We start from the raw sequence: 22,827 nt of genomic DNA on the forward strand, positions 1-22,827 counted from the left end.
GTATCTTATTATAAAAACACACAGTGTTTAGCTCTAGGGATAGTATTTCAATTAAATGCATCTGACAATTGTAGATCTACTCATGACTTAAATATAACAATTAAGCAAACTGCAGTTAATAAGAGTATTAAATAATGTTCTATTTTACAGATTTACTGGCTTTGGGTCTTTTTTTGTAAAAGCAGTTTTTAAACCAAATAAGTGTATTTCAGCTGTAAAACCGAATATTTACTTAAGTAACAACAAAAAATCTGTCTCCACCTTTTTTGTGGGACGGACTTCAGAATATTACATAGGGTTTGTTATTATTAATAAAGTGAAGGGATGTCTATTGTGCGGGTTTTGAACAAGGATTTGGACATTTTCATACAGTGATTTCAAGCCCAAATTTAGGTCTGGAAGGTGACCTGCAGCTGCTGAGGTCAGTTGATTTTGGTCATTGATTACAGCAGGAGATGGCTGCGTCCCACAATCCAAAGCAATTGCAATGCTATTTATAAAATTTGTTTTTTTTTTTTTTTAAAGCACTTCTTGTGTAGCATCTTAACATGCACAATAAATATAACAGATTTAGCAGACTTGGAAGTTTTTACAGCTTCTGTGGGACTGGGCTGAACTTGGAAACAATGCTCCAGAAGACACATTCCTTATTGCTGCTTTCCCCGAGTGCCAATCTGTGTTTTGTGTCACTGTAAGTAGCAAGGATGGAAGGGACAAATAAGCTGTTGTATAAGAACTCTGCTTGTTTAGAACAGTTTTTTAACTTTTTTTTTCCCCCCTCATGGATAATTAATGTTGTTCTTATTTTAAGGTTACAGTCTGCTGCTGAATTGCTTCTTGCTCTCACAGGGGAAGTTCTGTGATAGCTGTGTGTGTGTGAAAATAATTTTACAAAGTTGGCATTGTAAATTATCTGAGATTTCTCCTGATTTTGTGCCTTCCTGTGAAAGCCATTTTACTCTGTGTCAGTACCTGTGATCCAGGCTGTTGGTGTGAGGGAGCTGCTGCCTTAACTCCCCTTTCATCCCTGTGTGGCCGCTCTGTGATTAGTGTTTAATTCCTCCGGCTTCATTGTCTGGATTTACCGAGGCTTCAGCAAGGAATGAAACTTGGGAATTCCTGTGGAACCAGGAGCTCTTTTTGGGAGAGGGAAATACAAACTTGGATCTGACTTGGAGTGTCTGTTTAAGGAGTGCTGTGCTTTAATTTTTGAGGGTTTTTTGTGCGTGGTGGAAGGGTGATACTGAGATGACCCCACTAAAATCTCCTGGCAGACCTGTGCTGCTCTGGGCTCCAGGAGCTGACAGTACATCTGTCTGTCTATATCTGTATAGATATACAGAAATGTATAGAGAGTCCTCTCTTTTCCAGGCTGTGCAGAGAGGTGCAGCAATATGTAAACTTTAATATTTGAATTGCCTCTGCTGTCGCTGCAGGACGACGTGCAGGATGCAGCAGATGCAGCAGAGGGCCTGTGAGGCAGATAATCAAGTTATTTGCAATATGAATGTCTCTGTAGCAAGACAGTCTGTAAAGAGACATCAAGATTCTATTACAAATTATAAAATCTTTCAAAAATGCTTGATTTACTATTCAATTTGAACATGTATCACAACGTATCTTGTTAGATTATTTTTCTAATGTTTACATGCAATCATACACACAAATACATCTTTAAAGCAGTCTAGAGATAGAAAAGGATGTGCCCTTTTTGAATATTTAGCTCACAGACACTGAGGTCTTGCCCAGAGCAAGGCAGATCATGGACCTGTCTCAGCTTCAGCCACTTGCACACAGCCAGTACAGGGAGTTTCTGCATTTGTGCTCCTTAATGCTGAAGCCTCAGAACAGAAATTAAGACGTGTCAAGTGTGTTGAAGCTGGAGATGTTAAAATACATTGAACTGTTGCTACCTGGCAGGTTGCACAGTGCTGTTTCAGTGTGAACAGCCAGTCTGTTCCAGGGCAGTTATTCCTGGCGATCCCTTTATCCTATGGGATAAACCAGTATTTCAGTTTTAACAGTTCTCAGTAGTTACATGAAAACTGTGAAGCTGGCAGGAAACAGTATTTTCTCCTGTTGAGAGTGGTGAGAGTTCAGGTGGTTGGAATGAGAAGTACCGATGCTGCTTAATTGAGTTCACTAACAACGTCCTGCGGAGCGGGGGAGCATGAAAGTGAAAAGTCCACATTTAAATAAATGTCAGGGAAAGGATTAAGTGGTCATTTGAAGATGTGCATAGCAGTGCTTCCTTTAAAGAGTCGTAATTAATCTTGCAATGTTAACTTTCGGACCATATGACAGTGTAATAAGGCACAAACATTCTAATTCAGCGGTGCCACATGCTCTGAAATGAGAAGCTGAGCTGTCCTGTCGCTCACGTAAAGCTGGTCCTGCAGTGACTCTGAAGTCACTGGTGCTTTATCAAATCCACAGTTGGGTAGAACAGAGCAAGTTTGACTCGTACTTTAATTAATACAATAAAACTTATGTCTTCTGTTTTTGTCAAGGTTTCCAGTGATTTCTGTGAGGGATGTGCTCAGAAAAGGATGCAGGAATGCTGCTTGCTTTCCAGCGGTACCTGAGGTCCTGTTGTGTTTTATTGCTCTCTGGGTAGTTGTTTTGTAGAAATTCCCAAATACTTTTATTTGCACTGTTAATAAAATTAGATACATTCTGCTTAGTTAATATTTTATCAGAATCAACACGGTGTCGAATGTGAAATATTGTGGTTTCTTCATCGTTACTAGACGAGATTTTTATCATGTGAAGGGAATAGTGACCTTGCCAAGTGGAGGGTGGGTTGAAGCATTCAACCATTGATCTCACTGAGAAGCTGTATGTGCTTCCATTGGCAGATGCTGACTTCTGTAACACAGCCAATAATTATAGCATTATATAAATTGTGTCAGTAACCAGTATTTATGACAATCAGATTTCATCAGGTATGGCTCTGTGAAAAAACACAAGGCCTGTTTGTGGTCCATCTGCATTCAGGCTGGAGCTCTCTTCTTGTTTCTGTTGAAGGTATTGGCTTTGCAGCCCTGCTCGAGTTCTCCTGTTACCTGTAAGGGGCCTCTGTTTTTAAAATACTACAGAGATTATATTCATGTACCTTCCAGAGGTACAAGCCTGTGCTTGGTGTTCTTTCTTGGTGTTGTACTGATAATTGTTACAAGCTGTGAAAGATCATTTATCCTTTCCACTTTATTTAAAAGAAGCAGAAAAGCCATGCCTTAGTGACATTAACTTAGTGGTGATGGGGCATAAAGGAATATTGTAGAAGGTGCTGGGTGCCAAGCTTACCTCCAACATGGTATAGTTTAATGTGATGTTCATTTACATAATTTGGAAGTGAGTAGTAAAACATGCAGTTTTGCAGAGTTCATCTTTAAACTCTGATTATTGGCATCACCAATAACAGCTCAGATGGGATAAAGCAGCTCTGTTTATAGACACTCTCACACTCAACATAATCTCATGTTCCAAGTTTTTTGTCACTACATGAAAAGTAATTTCGGGCTTGTATTGTTACTTTGAATTTCTTTTAAGTAATTTTTTTCTTGCGGTATGATGAAAGAAATACCACTTGTTTAGTTAAGCTTCATCTGTTTTGGGGAGAGGCAGAAAATGTCCGAATTTCAGGAGCAGTTTTGATATCTTTCTGGAGAAGGAAACACAGAAATCCATTCCTTTGATTTCTGAGCTCGCGGTGATAGTGTTTGAGCAGATACTGGATATTTGTGGAAATATCTGTAAGCCTTGAAGGTTTCACAACTTCCATCACAAAACCGTGTTACTATGGAAAAGTGGCGTTCACTCTTTTGACAAGTGTGACACTTAACCAAGGAATAAAAATAATACAAACCACATAATACACCAACCGAGGAGGGAGTTGTCTGTGCAGACAGTTTGTTGACACTTTGTTGGAAAAGATTTCTCTGATCTGTTTGTTGGGAAGGATCAAAAATACATCGGAATTGGACAGGGCTGTGAACGTTTTGTGGGGATGTTGCTACATATACATGTGTTCTAAATTGGGGCATTGCTGTTACGGGTTCGGGGCCTCCACGTTGAGCAGGGACTGGCCAGGGCTGGGGAACTGCCACCAGCTTGTTAGAAAAAGCAGAATCCAGCACTTGAGCACTTTTTTAGAATGAATATCTCTCTTCACGGCTTTCCAAGAAGATACTAAATGTAAGGTGTGCAGTTCTTTACAAATTGGAAGAAATAGCATGTCTCTATTTTTTCCCTTGTTAAGATTGTTTTCCAAACGTGGATACAGCGAGACAAAAAAGTGCAGCTCTTTCTTGGCGTAGGCTGTCAGAGATGACACTCACAAAGGCTTATTTCTGCAAAATAGAAAAATGTGCTCATAAAATATATGCTTTTTCTTTTTTTTTTCCCCCATGTCTGAAGTTGGCCGTAGTGCAGTTGAGCATTTGGTGCTTCCCCCAGCCTTTCCCAGAGATGTGAGGGCTGGAGCGTCGGTGTTTGCGTGTTGGGTGGACTCTGGTGCACCTCGTGCAGAAAATCCGCGAGATCCATCCTTTGTTGTCCCTTCCCTCCTCACGGCCGGGTTTAGGGCTCCGAGCCAGCCCAGCTCAGTGTGGATGTTGTTTTGGAGTCCTTTGAATGTGGATGTGAAGCAGTTTGTCTGTCCTTTGCTTCGCAAGAATTCTCTTTTTTAAAAAACAAAGCTGCGGCTATGAAGTAGCCTATTTGTCCTAAAACTTATGAAAAGGAGGGGGAGGGAGTGCTGGGACCCATCTTTATAACAACAATCAGCCTTTGTAAGGTTTCATTCCAGGCTAATGGCTGGTGAAATTGTTCTGGGTAGTTAAAATGAAATGAAATGAATTAAAGAACATGAAGGAGAGCAAGCAGAATGGTTTATTGCTTTTCTTTGAAGGCACAATAGCTATACTCTGTCTCTTTTTGTTACTCATATCTGTGTGGCGGATATTTAAAGTCAGGGGTTTGAATAGCATGATGGCTAAATGAGGGCTATAAATCGAGGGCTATGGTGCAAAATCCTAGTGCTAGCAAGTGCTAAAACACAATACCAAAGAGGCTGGGGTCTGAAATTGTTTTAGACTGATGAATATGCAGACATAAACCCGAGAAAATATATATATTCCCTACCAAAAAACCTCCAGAAAACACTAATGATCAATTATTTAAAAGAGAAAAATATTTAAAACATAATAACGTTTTCAATTTATGCTAGAATGTTACTGATATTTCCTTAAAAGCCTGGTGATCCATACTTTAGAACTTTAATTAAAAGTGTGAAAAGCATGAAGTTGTCAGATATTTTTGTTAATGGCAAGATGGGATAATGTCAAGAAGTTGGTGTACAGAATTTAATTTATAAATCTACAAATTTAGGCAATTTTTTTTTTGTTACCTTGCTGATAGCAACACAGAAGTTTCCCAAAATGGGATAATGCAGCTTAGAAAGCACCTGGTTTAAGACTGTTGTTACACAGCTGAAAAAATAAAGTGTCATATCAGGTTGGGGTCACGTTTGTCTAAGAAAAACTAACAGGAGGATTTCTATTGTCAACACAGGAGATGAGCAGTGTGATAACAGCAAATTATACTCTCTGATCCACCCCCTGTTATAGAAGTGACTCGAGATTAAAGCCTGGGCCAGGAATTTCATTACTCTTATACATTTTTCACAAAGGCAGTATTTGCAAAAACACTGGGAAAGAAGGGTCAGAAATTTTCCTGAGAGCAGGAGGTGATTTTTGCCTGTGTGCACACGCATATATCTGTGTGCACTACTAGCAGCATGTTTAGAAGCAAACAGGACTCACAATGTGTCTAGTAAAGTTTATGTGCCTGGGCTTTGGGCTCCATAATGTGGGAGTGGACGTTTGCTGTTATTTATTTCATGTTACGTGAAACATCTGGGTGTTTTTTGTTTGGTTTTAATTTTTCTTTTATTTTAAACTTTAGCATAAGACTATAAAATTGAAGATGATTTAGAACATTATGTGTTAATAGAAAGCGAAATCTTTTTAGGCAGTGAAGAGTATAGAACTTGGTTACTTTCCAAACGACAAAAGTTTCAGTTCTGGTTTTATTGTCCCTCAATTAAGCAAAGCCCTGACTCTGGGAAGCTCAGTTTTGAGGGTTTTAGTGAACTGTGGCTCTCAGGATTTTTGGGATTGTGTCTCTCTGAGAAGTTGGCAGTGCCCAGCCCGGCGCTCTCCTTGGCTGTCCCTGTCAGGTTGGGATCTCTGAAGTGTCACAGCTCTCCTTGTGGCTCCCAGAACATGCACTGTTGTGTCTCTGCTCCAAAGAGGCTTCTCTGCTTCCCGCTGTTGTCCTTGCTGTGCCAGAGGCAGATCCTGGCTGGATCGAGCTTGCCTGTCTTGGAGCTGGTGAGGTGCCTTTCTTGTATTTGCCAGCGTGTGAACTCCCCTCCACGGATCCTGCTGGAGCAAACGGGCACCATCCTTCTCTTGGTGGCTTTCCTTTCCCTCACCTTTTCTCATACTACACGTCAAAGCAATTTTCTGCACTCGGGGCAGGGGAAAGGTGGGTGGGAGAAGCATCTAACAACTGGTAGCTGTTGTTCCTTTGAGGGATGACAACCAAGCTGAAGGATGAGATGTGCTCCTGGGTTATGGTGTCTAGATCTGCCCATCAGCATTGGGACAGTTGTGCTGTGAGACTCTGCTGGGACGGGTGGCACCAGAGAGGGATTTTTCATCTCCAGAGTGGGCAAGTATTTCCATACTGGGTGGGGAGCCAGCCATCCCTCATACCCACTGCCATCTTTTGCTGGAGGTAGGCTACTCAATAGGCTGCCCAGAGAAGCTGTGGCTGCCCCATCCGTGGAAGTGTCCAAGGCCAGGTGGGATGGGGCTTGGAGCAACCTGGGCTAGTGGAAGGTGTCCCTGCCCATGGCAGGGGGTGGAAGGAGATGAGCTTTAAGGTCCCTTCCCACCCAAATCATTCTGGGATTCTGTGAACAAAGATCGAACTCCCAAGTCCAACTTGGGGCCCACAGAAGAGTGAGCAGATGTGGCACGTGTGAGCACGAGAACTGGGCAGTGCTCCACTTCAGGTGCCTCAATTGCTGTTTAACTGGTTTTAGCTTCTCACTTACAGGCAAAGATAGTGCTGGGATGACCTGTCCAGTTCTACCAGCAGCAGGTACAATAAGCCTTGGAGCTTCATTAAAAGAGTAGTTTGGGGAGTATAACGAGGAATCTTAGTTGTAACCTGAGCGTTTCACAAGAATGAAGCTGCTGGCCAACTTCTGATAGAGAGCAGCACTCATATTTTTATCATGTGTTAAGGAAGTTCATCCATCAGATTTAGGAGATGGATTAACTCCTGCCCTGTGGCTTGCTGTGGAATTGCTCTCTGGCATTGCCCATCTGTTACTGCAGAACACTTACTGCTGCACCTGGCCTTGTTTTTAGTGGTTTCCTTTCCTAATAAGTTAATGTGTAAGGTGTGTATTTGTAGATGCATTGCCATCCATGGGGAGGATCACAGTGCGATTCCATAGAAATGGATGGGCTCTGTTCAGGTGGGAAGAAGTCTACACACACTCCTGCTGCCTTGGCTTGATACCAGTGTTCTTATTTCCTACTTGGGAAGCTTTTTAAATGTTTAAAAAGTGGTGGGTGACTGACATCTGCTTAGACAGGCACCAGGAAAAGCTTTTTAATAGTTATGCATTTAAAACCTTGAGAGAACAGTAGATATGTGTCCATGAAAATATTTATTACATCCATATGAAATGGCCCATTTTTTACTGAGTGCTGGTGTATTTCCATAACGAGCATGTTCCACTGGGATTGTGTTTACTTTAATAAAATCCTTCACTGCTTCACTCTGATCATATCTGTTCTTGGATAAGAATAGTTTGCAGGGCAAAATGAATGAGTGGCTTTATGCATAATACAGGAGTATCAAATTAATCAAAATGTAAGGTGCTTTCTGCTTTTTAATACTGACTAAATGTTTTTCTTGCAGAACTTAGTAGAATTGGCTGCAAAATAGATTGTTACATTAAAATGTCTTTTTTTTCCCCCTCTCTTTAAAAAAAGATTTGAATTGTTCTTTATTAAAAGAGCCCTTTTCCCCCAACACGTGTGAACCCTTTTAAGAGTATTTGGCTGTAGGAAGAATGCAGTAGTAGAGTGTATGTTTTTAGGCTTAACTATGGCTTTGGGAATCTGTGACAAATACTGAAAATCAAAACAGTAGCTCATGAGTTGGGTTTCCAGCCTGATTCTTTGTAGGTGAAGGACATCTGACCCATTAAACCAGATTGTCTCCCAGTTTTCATTGAAGCTGAAAGCTGTGGCTGATGTTCTGAACAGCTCCTGCTGGGAGACCGGAGCCATTTCATACTTGTATGCTTTAAAAAAAAAAAAAAGACTTAAAATCAATAAAAGCTTTCTACAGACTGAGCAAGCCCCTGGCATGGTAGGACAGTGCTGTCAGTGGTACCAGGCTGTGGGGTGGCACTGTACCACTGGTACTTTATTTTGAATAATGAAATGCTGAGGGAAGGTAGGCAAGTAGTGCATGGGTTGGGGTCTCCAGCTCTTCTTTCTTCATATACTTTGAATCCTTGTACAAATGCCCTTTGTTCAGGAACAGCCTGATGTGCTGCCTGCTCTCCCCTGAACCTGCTCACAGTGTCACTGGTACTTCTGTTCTGAGGTGAGACACTGGTCTGTTCTCGCTGCCTGGAGCCATTCGGTCTTTCCAGCTGTTTTGGTGTGGAATTTTGCAGAACAGTTTTGCCAGAACACTTGTCTGATGTGTTCTTTGTCCCAGGAAGGACAGCACTGTTTGACACTAATGTTTTTGGACTCTGGTTAATGCCACTGCTGAAATTCTGTAAGAGTGCGGTGAATTCGCAGTAATTTAACACAGAATAAGAAACGTATACTATTGATCTTTCTGGGTTATTACATTTGCTTTTAAAGGTAGATGAAGCATTAACACCTGAGACTGCAACACTGATCATCACAGTGTCACTGTAAAAGCCTAATGACTGTGAGTTTACTTCAGAGATAATATAAAGAGCAGCCTACCTTTAAATCAGGTGATTAACTTGCTTCTCTGTGCTGAGGCTGGAAGAGTTTCAGCAAAGGGCAGATGCACAGATTGTGCTGTGTCCAGACAATGGGAGTTTGCCGTGACGGTGACATGACTTTTCCAGTTGCTGAGCATTTCTCAGGTGGGTTCCCATGAGGAGCGTTCCGGCCTTTTCTTGGCTGTTGTGTTGGAAACCAACTTCAGAACATAAGTTTGAGGTAGGTAGGAGTAGAATGTTTCCACATCTTGGTTTTGGAAATGTTTGTGGTGTTTTGTCTGTGGAAAATTAACTTGGGAATGTTGCCACCAAAAGAAAAAACAAACCCCACCCTGAAAAACTGAAACCGTGCAACCTTTTTACTTATTAGATTTTTAATACACTGTTAGATTCAAAAATCAACACCCAGTCATAAAGGTGGTCAGATACCTTTGGAGATCTGAAGGAACAGGGAAAAGGGAGGAAAAATGTCAAATCCATCCCTTTTGTTAAGGAAAAGAACGAGTGATGATGATTTTAGAATATCCAGTTGGGCACCTCTAGGGTGAAAAGTGTTGAGAAGAAACCTTTCAAAAGGTAAGGCCTGGTTTCAGTGTTGCAAGTATTTTTTTAAATGAAAAATCATGTTTACAGGTGGAAATCTTTGTTTTAGCTTAATTATATATTTCGAATTCTGCAAAGACTGTGTCAGTTTTGATAGCCTTGGTAGGTTGCCATACTTTTCAGTGTCTTTCCAAAGTTTTATTATTTGATTTTAACAAAAAGAAGAGCTTGCCTGTGTCTTATTTTTTGATTACTGTGTTTCTGATAAAATGCAAAAATTTCTGAAAGCCTTTCTTAACAGTTTGAGATTTAAATTTACAATAAAGGTAGTTCTAGAAAATAGTTTTAAAGCAATTTTATCAGAAGAGGTAAATACTGAATCTATATAGTGTTCAGGAATGCAGAGAGGCTGTGTTAATGTGTGACTCTCAAAGGCATCTCCCACTCTTCTGCTCTTTTTTCTTCCTTGACTGTGTTTGCCTTTTTTGATAAGTAAATACATAATGAATTTAAGGAGTGCTGGGAGGGCAGGAAATAAAAGGAGTAGCTATTTAATATTGGTAGTAATGTGTATTTTGTACATAAAGCCTTGAATTAAGATGCAAAAAGTAAACTAAATCACTGGAAGAAGTGTGTGACACAGGATTGAAAATGGCTAATGAGCAAATGCTGTGGAGGATTTGGGATTTCCTTTCCCTTCTTCCTGTTCCTTCAGAGCCCCGAAGGTATCTGACAACCTTTAAGATCGGGTGTTTATTTTTTAATCTAGTAACTTAGTAAAAATCTAATAAAGTAAGAAAGGTCTCATGATTTCATTTTTTTTTCTTTTAAACATTTTAGCAGAAAGCAATTAAGAGAGCTCATTCTAGTGGCTAATCAAAATCATAAACCAAAACACAAAATAAAGGCAAAGTATAAATTAGTGCTGCTGAAAAGATGTTCCCAAACCAGCTGTGCTTACATACATCAAGTTTACATTATTAACTGCACCATTTCTCCCCCACTATGTTGTCAGCACAGTGGAATGAAGCCTTCATCTTTCCCCATTATTTCCTTTCATGAAAACTAAAATAACTTCAGCAGAAAATCAGACAGCAAATAAAGTCACAGTTGAAAATGTGCCGTTTCATTCAAATGTTTTGTTTTAAAAAGTAAAAAAGCGGCGAAGCTGCGTGTGAGGAGTTTGTTTAAAAGGAGCTGCTGAGATAAAGATGACAAATGTGCGTGGGGGCTGGCGGGGCCGGGAGCCCCCCTGTTGGGGCTGACAGATCCGTCCAGCAGTGGCAGCGGGGCAGGAGGAGCAGCTCCGGTAATGGGGAGATGTCTCCTGGAAGGATTGCTCTATCACCGGGATGGGCCCGCACGTGCCATAAATCTGAGATTGTTCTGGGCCGCCGCGGAAATGAGCCGCTCTTTCTCCTGCCCAGAATGAAATGTCGGGGAGAAAAAGGAACAGAAATGAAAACCAAAAGTGAGGAAAGTTATCTTTTTAACATAAATCTCCTGTGGAAGCGGTATCAGAGCCGTTAGTGATTTGAAGAACAGCGCTGTGCCCGTCTTCTCCCCGCGCGGGGCAAGGAACGAGCTGCTTTATGGCCTCTCCTCTCGCCCCTCCTCGGGGGTTGTAATCTGGGGGCTGCAGGGATGGGCTGCTCTCAATTTCTGCGTGGGAAGGGAGGTCCAAGGTGGTGACAGCTCAGGGAGATGCCATCTGTGCAACAGTGAAATTTGGGAAGAGGCTGCTCAGGGGGGCGATGGAGTCATTGGCCCTGGAGGTGTTAAAGGAAAGACTGGACGAGGCACTCGGTGCTGTGGGCTGGGTAGTGATCAGACCTGGTGATTCCTGTTGATGTGAAGCAGGGAAGGTGTGGTGGGCCAGTCCTCCCTGCCACCAGAAGGGAAACCCTTGGTCAGCAGTTCCAAAGAAGACCCAAGAGCAGTAAAAAATGGTCCAGGCATGTGCTTGCCTGGGACTGCCTCATCTGCTGGGGTGTCTGAGACATTTGAGGGTCGGCCCCTGGCACACAGGCACTGCCTGTGGAAGCTGGCAATGGATGCAAACCAGCTTCCTCTCTGCCCCCTCCCATCCTCGCTGCCCTTTCTGCATCCTGGGTGGTTTCATATGATGATGATGATGATAAACCTCTACATAAGGGTTTACTTCAAATCCTTCTGACTTTGTTCAAAATGCTTTGGGAGTCCTGCAAATGCTGCTTCTGGTTGTGTTGTTATTGGGTGGAGGCAAACCTGGTGAACTGTTACAGGTTTTGGTTGCCCTACTAAGGAAGTACTTTGAATCCTCCTTATTCCTCAGTAAGGACAGATATGCAAACATAAATTTATTTATCTTGGCAAATTTATATGAGCTTTCATGGTAGGAAATATGGAAAATACAGAGGTAATCATTTATCTAAATGGCAAAGGGAACTTGAAACAAATTTTGTTATTGAATATAATTCGAACCAGGCCAAAAAGTGGATAGTTAGACACAATGTCATGTGGTTTTCCATGGGTAGGTTGTACTGAGATGACTCGATAGCTGTGTTTGCTAAGATCACTGATTTTTATTTTAAGACATAAGTAAGGCTGCCACTGCTATCTGGACTTCTGCAGAGGAGTTAGTATAGGAAATTCCTGGAGAGGGTGGTAAAAATGGGGAAAATGGCTCAAGGATGTAAAAGGTAATTTGAAATTATCAGACTTAAAGTTAGTGATTGAGTTTTCAAGGATTGTTTTGTGGCTGATCCTATTTAATATCTTTAATGATCAGCCCTGGCACAGAGTGGGGGTGTGGTAATACAGTTTGCTGATGACAAATGTAAGAAGATATTGTCAATATATAGAAGACTAAAGATGACAATTTGGGAACTTGAAGGACTTGAGTAATTGAAATGGGATGGAAATTAGTAAATTATAAGGCCAATAATTCACTTAAGATGACTGTTAAATCTGAAACATTAGACCAGGCAAAATAATGGAGTTGATTAAAAGCCTCTAAAAGAGGCCGAGAGAAGGAATGGTGCAGACAAGTGAGAGAGAGCTCTGGTTCTTTTAGAACTGAGATGATTAAAGCTGTTCCAGGTAGGGCCTTGCCAGTGTCCTGAACAAAGTCATCAATACTTGTGTCTTTGCAAGAAGCTCCACTCTTACCTAGATAATTCCTGTTACCTGGAATTAGATTTAGCTCTTTATGCTGTTGGAGAGGACCCCTGGAGGTCATAGAGTCTAAACCCTGCTCAAGCAGGGTGCCCAGAACCATGTCCAGATGGCTTTTGGAGAGCTTCATTAAAATACCTCATTTATTCTCTCTTTAATTGCCAGTATTTATTTATTTGACAATGCATGTAGTTCAAACACCTCATGGGAGAGGAATAGCCCCATGAAGATAGTAACCTCTCTCTCCCCTGTTTTCTTTTTTCATGTTTTCAAGGAGTAACTATACTGTACTGTATTGCTCCTGCATTTTGTAGTGAATGTTGAAATGATTGTACGATTTTTTTTTGTCAGGAAAAAAAGGCCTGAAAACTCCCTGTAAGAATGACTTGGAGTTTGGTGACTAGACTGTGTTGTTTTCCTGCAGTTCTTGTGTTCTACATTCTAAGTCGCATGCAATGAAATTACCTGCTGTGAAAATATATGAACATCTTAAATTAAGACTTTGGAAAGTTATAATTGATTGCAGTGATTGATTTATCATTCAGAATTATTCCAATAATCTGTTCAAACTCTCAGTTTTTAAAGTGCCTGTGTACTGTCCACTTTGTTCCCTGTGTGCCTGAAACTGCTAAAAATTGGAGAAAATAGATAGGTAAGTGGATAAGAAATAGTGAATAGTAAACAGCAGTTGTCATGTTTAGTCTTTATAGACAATTGTTTTCCAAGCATTAATGTAACTTCTGAGATTTGCAAACAGCTGGTGGTTGTTCAAATTCTGAAGCAAAGCAGATCTGGACTGGTTTGTTCCCCAACCTCTCGTAGCTGCTCAGCCCTCCTGCTACACAGTTCCTTTCTCACCAGCTTTGGGAGTTTTTCCTGCTTTTCCCCCCAAGTTTTCAGGTCAGGAATGAAGTGTTGTCCTCCCATAAAAATGTCATAATCCTCGAGTGATTTGAAGTGCTCCTGGATCCGAGATTGATGGCGTAGGGGAGTGTTTGCTGTAATACAGTTAAAGGCATCATGGTCTGGTTGCTGGAACCAGGAGCTGAGGAACTGAAGTCTCATTGCTGGCCCTGGAAATGACTCGTGTTGTGACCTTGGACAAATCACCTCATCTCTTTGTGCCTCTGATGTGCAGGTTGTGAGATGGGGATCCTAATGCTCATGTGGCTTCATCAGGCACAGAGTGAGGAGTGATATGTGCAGGATGGATTTGCCATGAGGGGACAGATTAGGTCTATAAATTCCATATAAAGTGAAATTTATCTGCTAATCTGAGTTTGGCTTTACTAAAAGCCTGGAAACAGAAGGGCATAAAATTCTGTGTGAATTTTCTCATTAGTCTTGGCTATTTCAGGATCTCACCCTTTTCCTGCCCTAGAATTGGACTTGCTTCCCTTGCAGTGTGCATTTTCTGTTGGAATCCACTGGAATTTATTTGGGGTATTTTTCAAATGAATAGTGCCTGTTAAGAAAGCAGGTTTGCCCAGTGGGCCAATTTCTGTGTTTTAAAGTACGTATTTATTATATAATCGATTTCTCTTTGCTGTTCTGATATTCAGCAAGGATTCATTTTTCCACAGTTGGGACCCTGGCTTGTGCTCATATCCTGTTGGGAATTGTACAGGTAGTGTACCTGTATTGACCTGTTGAAGGGGGCAGAGAACACATGGCCAGTCTGATTTCATGGACAAATATAATTTCTTCTACTTTTGGTTGATTCTTATGGAATTTGTTCAGTTTGAACAGCAGAGAATTTTAAGAAAAAAGGGTTAATATTCTGAATTTCACAATGGAGTATGTGTTTGGCAGCAGTGGGTATTTCTGATGAGCATCACTCACCTCATACCATGGGATAGATGTGTCTGTCTTGGCTGCCTGAGGGGAAGGTGTCTCCTTTCCCTTTTGTTCCATGTCAGTACCTTACTGACTAGTTTGGAAGCTTTAAATGCCTTTGCACAAGTGCTTTCATACAGCATCTATTTTGATGTTATATGTCTTAAATACTTTGTAATTCTAGAACAAACTTAAGGAGGATCTCTGTGTTGGTGCATGCAGTTAGGGAACTTCCATGATCATCCAACTGGAGGTGCCTTTTGTTCATTGGAAAGCACTGGAAATATGTAGGAATGAAATTAGATATGGTATCTTAAGGCTTATGCTCAGTTCTTTATGTATCAAAGAAATAAATCAGGGAATTTAACCTAATATAAAGTTATTTTTCTGGTTTATTGAGGGGGTTTTGTCTAGTCTGTAGAAAGGTTTTATTACCATTTAACCTTACCACTTTCTTCTTCACATTTTCTTCTAAGACATATTAAAAGGAACATCAGACTGAGAATGGACATGACATTCAGGTTTAAAAACGGAGTGTTTAATGGAATCATGAATAAATGGAAACAGATTTGTCTGTCAAAAATTAAATAGGAGTATTCTTTGATTAATATCAAAATCTAATCTAAAATAGTTTTAGCCATTTCATACAGGTGACATCTGTGCTTAAATATAATTTCCTCTCCCTGTTCTGGCATGACTGTTAATTACTTACTCAATGTAGTTCAACATTTAGTTAATAAATATGTCAAGCTTTTACCATGGTGTTCTTTTTGCAGAGTTGTGAATTTGCAATTAGTTTTAGATTTACTACATGGTGACAGACAGTGCTGTATAAATAGAGGTTAAACACACAATTTACATATTAATTTCATGATTCATTTATTCAATGATTTATGTGGATATAGATTGTATTTAATCTCCGTGCTGTAGTTGTTTCAGGCATGACGAGCAGAATCACTACTCTGGTGGAGTAGTAATGATGTCTGCATTGAGCCACAGCAGCAAAGAGGAACAGGGAGAGATTTGGAAACCCAGTTATTCATTAATCTCAATACTTTTTTGAGAGGCCAGTGAAGAGCAGTAATAGGTTTGTAAAGCAGGTGTTTATAGATGTACACGTGTACACATGCACATACACACACACCATGGATATCCCACAGGGTGGATACTCCATCTTGTCTCTGTAATAATGAATATTATCATTAGATAGTGCTCTGTGCCCTGTTCTGTTCATCCAGGGAGCCTGAAGATTAGTCACCACCTTCTCATTCTGGGGTTGGTATTGCATGTGTCCTATGATTGTCTCTAATTCCAACTCACTTGCATGTGTGCTTAATTTTAAGTGTATGCTGATTATTGTATTCCTGAAGTCTAGATATCTACACTTCTTGTGGTCAGATCATTTGTAATGGCTCTCTCTTCTTCTACTGCAGTTTTAAAAGGGAGCTTAATGAGTATTATTTTATCTGTAAAAACACTTTCTCTATTTTTTTATCCATAAGTTTTAATTTTGCTTGATGGAAGAGAAGAGCAAAGTATTCCTAGGTGAGATGAGAACGTCAGAAAATGCATGCTCCGATTTTATACTTGGCTATGGTAGATACATGGATAGATAAGTTATTAGGAAGTATTTTGAAAATCTAGTTAGGTTTATAGCTAAAGCACTTGCACATGTATTTGATATGGTGACTGATTAACTTAAAGCATATTTTTGGTTTAATATGATTTTCCTTGCTGCTTGTTGTGAGTATAAAGGTCTCTGAAGTGCAGGTAGATCTCTGACCTGATTTAGCAGATTATGGCCTTTAGATGGACTTAATACACTTCAAACAGTGTTGAATTAAAATATATCTTGTATTTTGCCGCTGTGCTGGGTTCCTGTTCCTCTCAGTACTGTGTGTGTGAATCCTGCCTGCCTCTTACTCCAAATCTTTTGTGATACAAGGGGAAGGCTCCACCTTCAGCGTGTTCTCTGAATCCCTCCAGAGAATCCCTGATTTAGCACAAGAAAAAATAAATCGTTACTGAAGCAAATAAACCAGGGTAGTTGGAAACAAATTAAGAACTTGAAACAAAAGACATAATTCATTAAGCCTTTAATTCATTAAGATAAATGGCATGTTATTAGTTGCTTTTTGAAAAGACCAGGGACCTTTTCCCTGGGAATGTTCTGGATACATCTTTGACTGTGCTGTGCCATCCTCCCTGCACCTTCACAGGCATTTCAGGACATTGTTTTTGGAAGAATGCTCTGATTTTTTTTAAGGGACTGAAAGAGCTGCTGATTAGGTGAAAATAATGTATGGCTGATCCTTTTATTTTGAGATAATTTGGTGATGGTGTAATAACCACTGTCAGTCCAAACCACTTGGATTTCACAGCTGGGAGGGGGGAATCCCTTTTTGCTTTGAGGAATTGTAGCAGTGGGAGTTGTCTTCAGTCTGATCCCATGAAAAGGGACCCATGCTGGAGCAGTTGGTGAAGAACAGCAGCCCTTGGGAAGGACTCATGTTGGAAAAATTCACGGAAAACAGTCTCCCATGGGAGGGACCCCACGCTGGAGCAGGGGAAGGAGAGGCAGAGGCACCATGTGATGAACTCACCACAGGCAGGGTCTGCCCACCACAGGGTTGTATCCATGGGGGAAGATCCCACCAAAATCTCGGGATACCTTCTCTCCTAGGAGGAAAAGTAATCTGAAATCAGTTTTTTTGGATTAACTGTCACAGAAGCTTCATGGGGAGAAGTTGAAAACTTGAGTCTTCCTTAGGTCCCCCCTTCTGTGACACATCAGTTCTGTGATGTTCATGGATCCCTGGGCACACAGGTGTGAGCAGCACACATGTTTTAGTGTTATTTCCCTTTATTTACCTGGGAGGAGTTACCAAGTGTGTATTGAAACTGCCATTTCTGCTTCTTAAACTGAGTCCCTGAAATATGTTATAGATGCAGTAGAGCTGGAACCTCACTCCTAAACCCCTCCAAAGTGCTGTGTGCTGAGTACTGACTGCAGGGAGCAGGTGTCAAACAATATTTAAATGACATCCTCAACAAAATAAATATTGAGCTGCCCTGTCACTTTGGTGGGAGAATAATCTGCTCAAAAAAAAAATCCCATTCATTGTAAACTGCCTCTGACATTTGTTCTTCAGGAATTATTTGCAGTTTATCTTCTGAGCTGGAGCCTTTATCAGCACAGCAGTTGAACTGCAGTGCAAAAAAAAAAAATGGTAATTGAGTATTTTATCAAACGCTTCCAACAAAACGGACTTTGCAAGTCGTAAATGAAGATTAAAACCATTGTTGGCAGGGATGAACAAATTGGAATGATTTATTATCTGAAACATCAATATGTCACTGCTCAGAAATAAAATAAAAAGAAACAAACAACTGCCCCCCCTTTCCCCCAAAATGTGCACTTAGTCTCAGCCAAGTGATGGAAGGTAAATACATGTTTTAATTATTTGTGCTAGAGAGGCTGTTTAAAAAAAGAGAGAAGAGAAAGCATCATCATAATGGCACAGCTGCTGTGGGACATTATGTGAGGAGAAGAGACAGTAATAAGAGAACTGTGTCAAAGGAAAGCAACTCTGAATGTGTACTTCAGCTCTCCTGATTACAGAAGGAAGATTAAATATTATAAATGGGGCAATTTGACAAAGTGGATTTACTACTTGTGTTTAACACCTAAAGAGCCAGTGTTTTAAATGGGACCTTATCTCACTTATGTGAGATAGCTTCAGAAACAATGTAGGAGGAAAGCATATTGCAAATTGTCTTATTTACAGTGTATAAATAATTGAATGGTCAGGAATAAAAGAAATGAATCTGTTATGAGCTCTATATCAGTTTCAAATTGCAAAACAGAGGAGAGGAGAACAGTTTTACAGAGAGTATCATTTTTAGAAATGGTGTTTTCTGTATATGTTCATCAAGCAGGAGGCTGTACAGGCTGGATCTTGGGCCTTGGTGACCCTGGATTAGCAAAAACCACTCCCTGGGCTAATGCAGGAGTGTCCCTACAGTGAGAGGAGCCCAGTAGGCAGCAATGGGCTGTCAGGGGCAACAAGGGTCCCTGCCTCTCCCCAAATGCTTCTCTGTGAAGCACTCAAGAATGGAATACCACTGTCTTCAGATTTATGGCAAACCTAAAGCAAATTTATTAATTTATGAATCTGTTACTTTTGGATGTCGGTTCTGTATGTGTCTTGAATGCTGTTTTTAGCTGAATTACTGTTTTCTTCCCTGTTCCTTCCTTGAGGAAAGGCATATTGTGTATGCCAAGCCAAGGCATTATAGTTTATAAAAAAGCCAATTAGTATTTCTCAATAAGAGTGTTCTTCTGCCATGATATGCCAGTAAAATGTTGACGTTTTAACTCTCTCCTGGAATCTACAGAAAATAATTTGTTCCATCTGCCTACAAAAATAGTTTTAAAAGTATATGTATTTTGAAGGGGAAATGTCCACCCTGTTTTGGCTATTTTCAAAATATTTGGGAAGTGATACATCTAAAGAAATTGATTGGGGAGATACAGAGCCTGTTCCTGCTGCAGAAATTGGATTCCCTGGAGTTTTGTACAGCACTCCTGATGTATTCTCTGAGCAGTGTTTTCACTGAGAAACTTTGAAGATTTGTTAGAGATCTCTTGTACATTGCTGAGGATATAATAAAAAAATTATTCAAAAAACCTGATAGGAGTTTGTTTGCCAGTTTCACATGGCTGCTTATAGATTGCTACTGGTTTGATTATTGCACATCCTCACCATTAACTTTCCATGACACCTGTGAGTTGTTGTATCTTCCATGTTGTTGCTTCTGAATTAACCCCTAATATCATTTTAAGAGTTCTAGACACCTTCCAGCACCATGCAGGGAAGGTGGTTCCTGGGATCTGAGTGCTGAATAACTCCTCAGGAGAGTGGACATTACTTTGATTTGGTGCAGTAAAGGTGGAGAGCCTTTGACCATCTGTACAGTGTTGGTTGGAATTTTGTTTAAAACATTATGTTCCAAAGCGGTTTGGAGTTGAACAGAGATAATATTGCATCTTCCCCAATTAAAAAAAATTATATCTGGTAACAAAATATTAAGGTTGGAAAATAAAGCTCTTAGAAGTTGGGCAAATGCAAAATTTGGGAAATAGGACCCTTTCCCTTCACTGGTTACACAACTGTGTGATTTTTTTTTTTTTAAATGGAGCTGCTTTTCCATGGATTTCTGAGTTTAGGGAAACCGGGGCTGTTGAAGCTGATTGTGCTTCAGGGTCTGTTCTGTACAGCCTGGGAGAGAAGGTGGGAGGACTGTCATTTGGAACCAGCTCAGAGGTGGGGACAGACCAGGAGTGGGATCTCCATCCATAGTTGGTTCTCATCAGAACTAAGGAATCCCTCAGCAACCAATGCTGAAAGTAATTCTTGTGGTTTATATCAGAACAAGGTCTGTGCTGCTCGGATTCTGAACTGCTTTGCTTTTGGTTAAAATAAGATCCTTGGATATTCCCAAAGCCTTGCTGACTAAGGGACATTTTGTTTCTAAGCCAGTAAATTTCCCGTATTGGAGCCATTTTTACATAATAAATTCATATTGTGGAGTTGGAGGAGTTTGACAGGCCTGTGTGTGGTGATTAATCTTCATTGTCACCTTTTCCCTGTTCATAAATTCAGTATAACATAGTTTGTATGTTGGTACAGCTTTGATTGTTATCCTTGAGAAATTAAAATAGTGTAACTCCTATCCCAGCTTCCTATACCAGTGTGTAAGCTTAAAATATATAGGGAGAATCACATTATCAAATTAGCAAGGCTAGAGGAATTCTGTAAGTAGTATTAAAATATGTTATGCTGAATATAAGGAAACTTTTGGTTATATTTAGCTCTTCTGAGTCAACATTTTGCATCAAGTTCTAATATAATGTCCAGTAAAAGAAATGCAATTACAATAAATTGTTTATGTACTTGTTTTTTCAATCAGCAGGTTTTTTCTTGGCCCTTGATGTCCCATTGACCTTGAATTTTGAGCAACTGAGTAATAGTACACATTAAACTTTATTATCTTCCTCTGCCATCCAAGCTAAAATAAAACAGAGGGAAGAAGTGAGGTATTCTGCAGGCTAAATGATGTAAGGTGCTTGTTCACAGTTTTTAAGAGACTATACTTATTGTGTATAAAATATGTGATAATGAGAACACACTTGGAAAAAAAATTAGTATTTATGTCCTGGCTTAAGCAACATTGGCCTTTTGAGAGCATGCTGGGTGATTTTTGGGAAGTTAGCTTGATATTTCCCAACGGTGGTATCAAGAAATTGCTTTTGTCTCTTCAGAGACGACATTCAGGAATTCTTTCTGTGCTCTGAGTGGCAGCGATTCCGTACCTGGATGAAGCTCCAGCTGAATGGTGTGATGTCTGTAGTGCTCTGAGCTGTTCTCCTGGTGGTTTCTCTCTGAGCCTGCACAATCCTGGGTGAGCTCGGTCCTCTTGGTGGAGATTGTGAGGAATCTGGACAGAGTCTGTCAGATCTGGTGTCCCTGAGCACCCAGGTCTGCTGATGTCGTGGCATCCTGCTCAGTCAGTGACTAATTCTGTGTCAGAAAGTGGCTCTGCAGTAGCTCTTCCCAGGCCATCCAGGAAGATTATCCTGCTATGCAGCAGTGCTTGCATGGACCTTTCTCTGGATTTCAGGGTTGTGTGATCTCCTGGAGGCAGAGTTTATGATGATGCTGTTGGGCAGAGGGTGTCCAAAACTCTGTCTTCACTGTAGCAAGCACAACCCTCAGACGTGAGTGACTAATGCTGTGAACAGGTTTGATGTGGGACTAGTTACAAAGCTGTAGAAGTTCTTGTGTCTGAGCCTCATTTTTCAAACCCCAGCAGGTTTCTTTTTAAAAAACCCACTTCTATTGCAGCCCTAATCTAGTGGATATCACAGAGGAGAGTTAATATAACAGTAAATTTTATTATGCAGTATATGGACGAAATAAAACCCCATGTGCCACATTGAGCTGCATTGTATAGGTGCAGTTTTTACCTTTTTTCCTCTTCCAAGGTACCTTTTATTGACTGCAGCAGGAAAAGCGACACTTGCTTGAGGGATCAGATTTTCCTGCAAACTCCTGTATTCCAATGGGAAATGCATAAATAAATCTGACACACAACAACATCTGGGATAATACCAGGCAAAATAAAATGGTACTGGCTCTCCTGAGTCTGTGTAAAATGCACTGAACAGAAAAGCTTTTGTGTAATTGCTGTTGGATGCTCTCTGTGGTGGTGGTGTCTGTGTCCATCCAACCACAGTGTTCAAATGGGGTTTTGTGAGTGATCTTCAGTTGAAGAGCTTACTGTTTGTGCTGGAAGTTTAACTCAACCAAAAATATTTTTCACAAGTTGGACTTAAATACAAAAAGACTCTACTACTAATTTATAGTGCTTTTTTACCCTCTTGACATGCTGGCAGCTGCAAGTGTTGGGAGCATATTAAAAACATATCCCAAATTCTGAATTAGAGAAGGAGTTAGATCATGGGTTTCCTTCTCCCTCTTCAACAACAGGAGCTTATCAGGTCAGTTAGAATAATGCTAATTCTGATGATTGAGGCTTTTAGCAAATAGAAAATTCTAGACAGCCAGAAAGCTGACAGTGGTGAAATCTCTGTGAGGTTGGAAAAGCATTTGTAAGATGTGGACACGTTTAGTTGATGCATTTGGTAGGTGACTCAGGTCACCTACGCACTCGAGAACGAGTTACTCCTTGTTAACAAGTGTGCAGGTGAGATGCTTTTCCTCAAGTGGTTGTTGGTCTTCTGAAGTGCGAGGAGCAATCCAAAGGGAGGGCATGAGGAGGGCCCTGTACCAGGAGGCAAAAAACTGTTGCTTGAGAACAGCATTTTTAGGTGTCTCTGCTGCTACTGGTCAGTGTTGGGTTGATGCCTTGGGCTCTCCAGGACAGCGAATGAAGGAGCCCAAGTGGTGAGCAGTGGATATAAAAATCTAACAGACTGTCCTTGCTGTGAATTTTGAAATGGCAGTTTTTTAAAATAAAGCCTGTAAATAGCTCAGGTGGGTCACTGATGGATGGTGTGTATCTGCAGTTTGAATTTGAAGGATTTTTGTGTGGATGTAGAACAGAATGTCCTGAAGAGAAGTCAAAGAGCCCCCTTAAATACTTGGGATTGCTTGTCTTTTGGGTTTTTTTCCCTATAATTTTACGTA

At 40.6% G+C, this 22,827-nt stretch overlaps 1 protein-coding gene across 4 annotated transcripts in view; it reads left to right on the forward strand.

The window, feature by feature from the left end:
• The window catches only part of DACH2 (dachshund family transcription factor 2), a 249,301-nt gene that overhangs the window by 24,508 nt on the left and 201,966 nt on the right, over positions 1-22,827 (forward strand). Inside the window, exon 1 of one of the 4 annotated variants that reach the window (XM_027690401.1) lies at positions 11,041-11,093. The exons of the other annotated variants lie outside the window; for them this stretch is intronic. Coding sequence (XP_027546202.1) covers positions 11,056-11,093 — 38 coding nt within the window. The 5' untranslated portion in view covers positions 11,041-11,055. Of the gene's footprint in view, positions 1-11,040; positions 11,094-22,827 lie in introns of those variants that run through there. 4 annotated transcript variants of the gene reach the window in all.

The sequence above is a fragment of the Neopelma chrysocephalum genome, unplaced genomic scaffold, assembly GCF_003984885.1.
Source record: "Neopelma chrysocephalum unplaced genomic scaffold, ASM398488v2 Primary Assembly neopelma1_81, whole genome shotgun sequence".
Classification (NCBI taxonomy): Eukaryota; Metazoa; Chordata; class Aves; order Passeriformes; family Pipridae; genus Neopelma; species Neopelma chrysocephalum.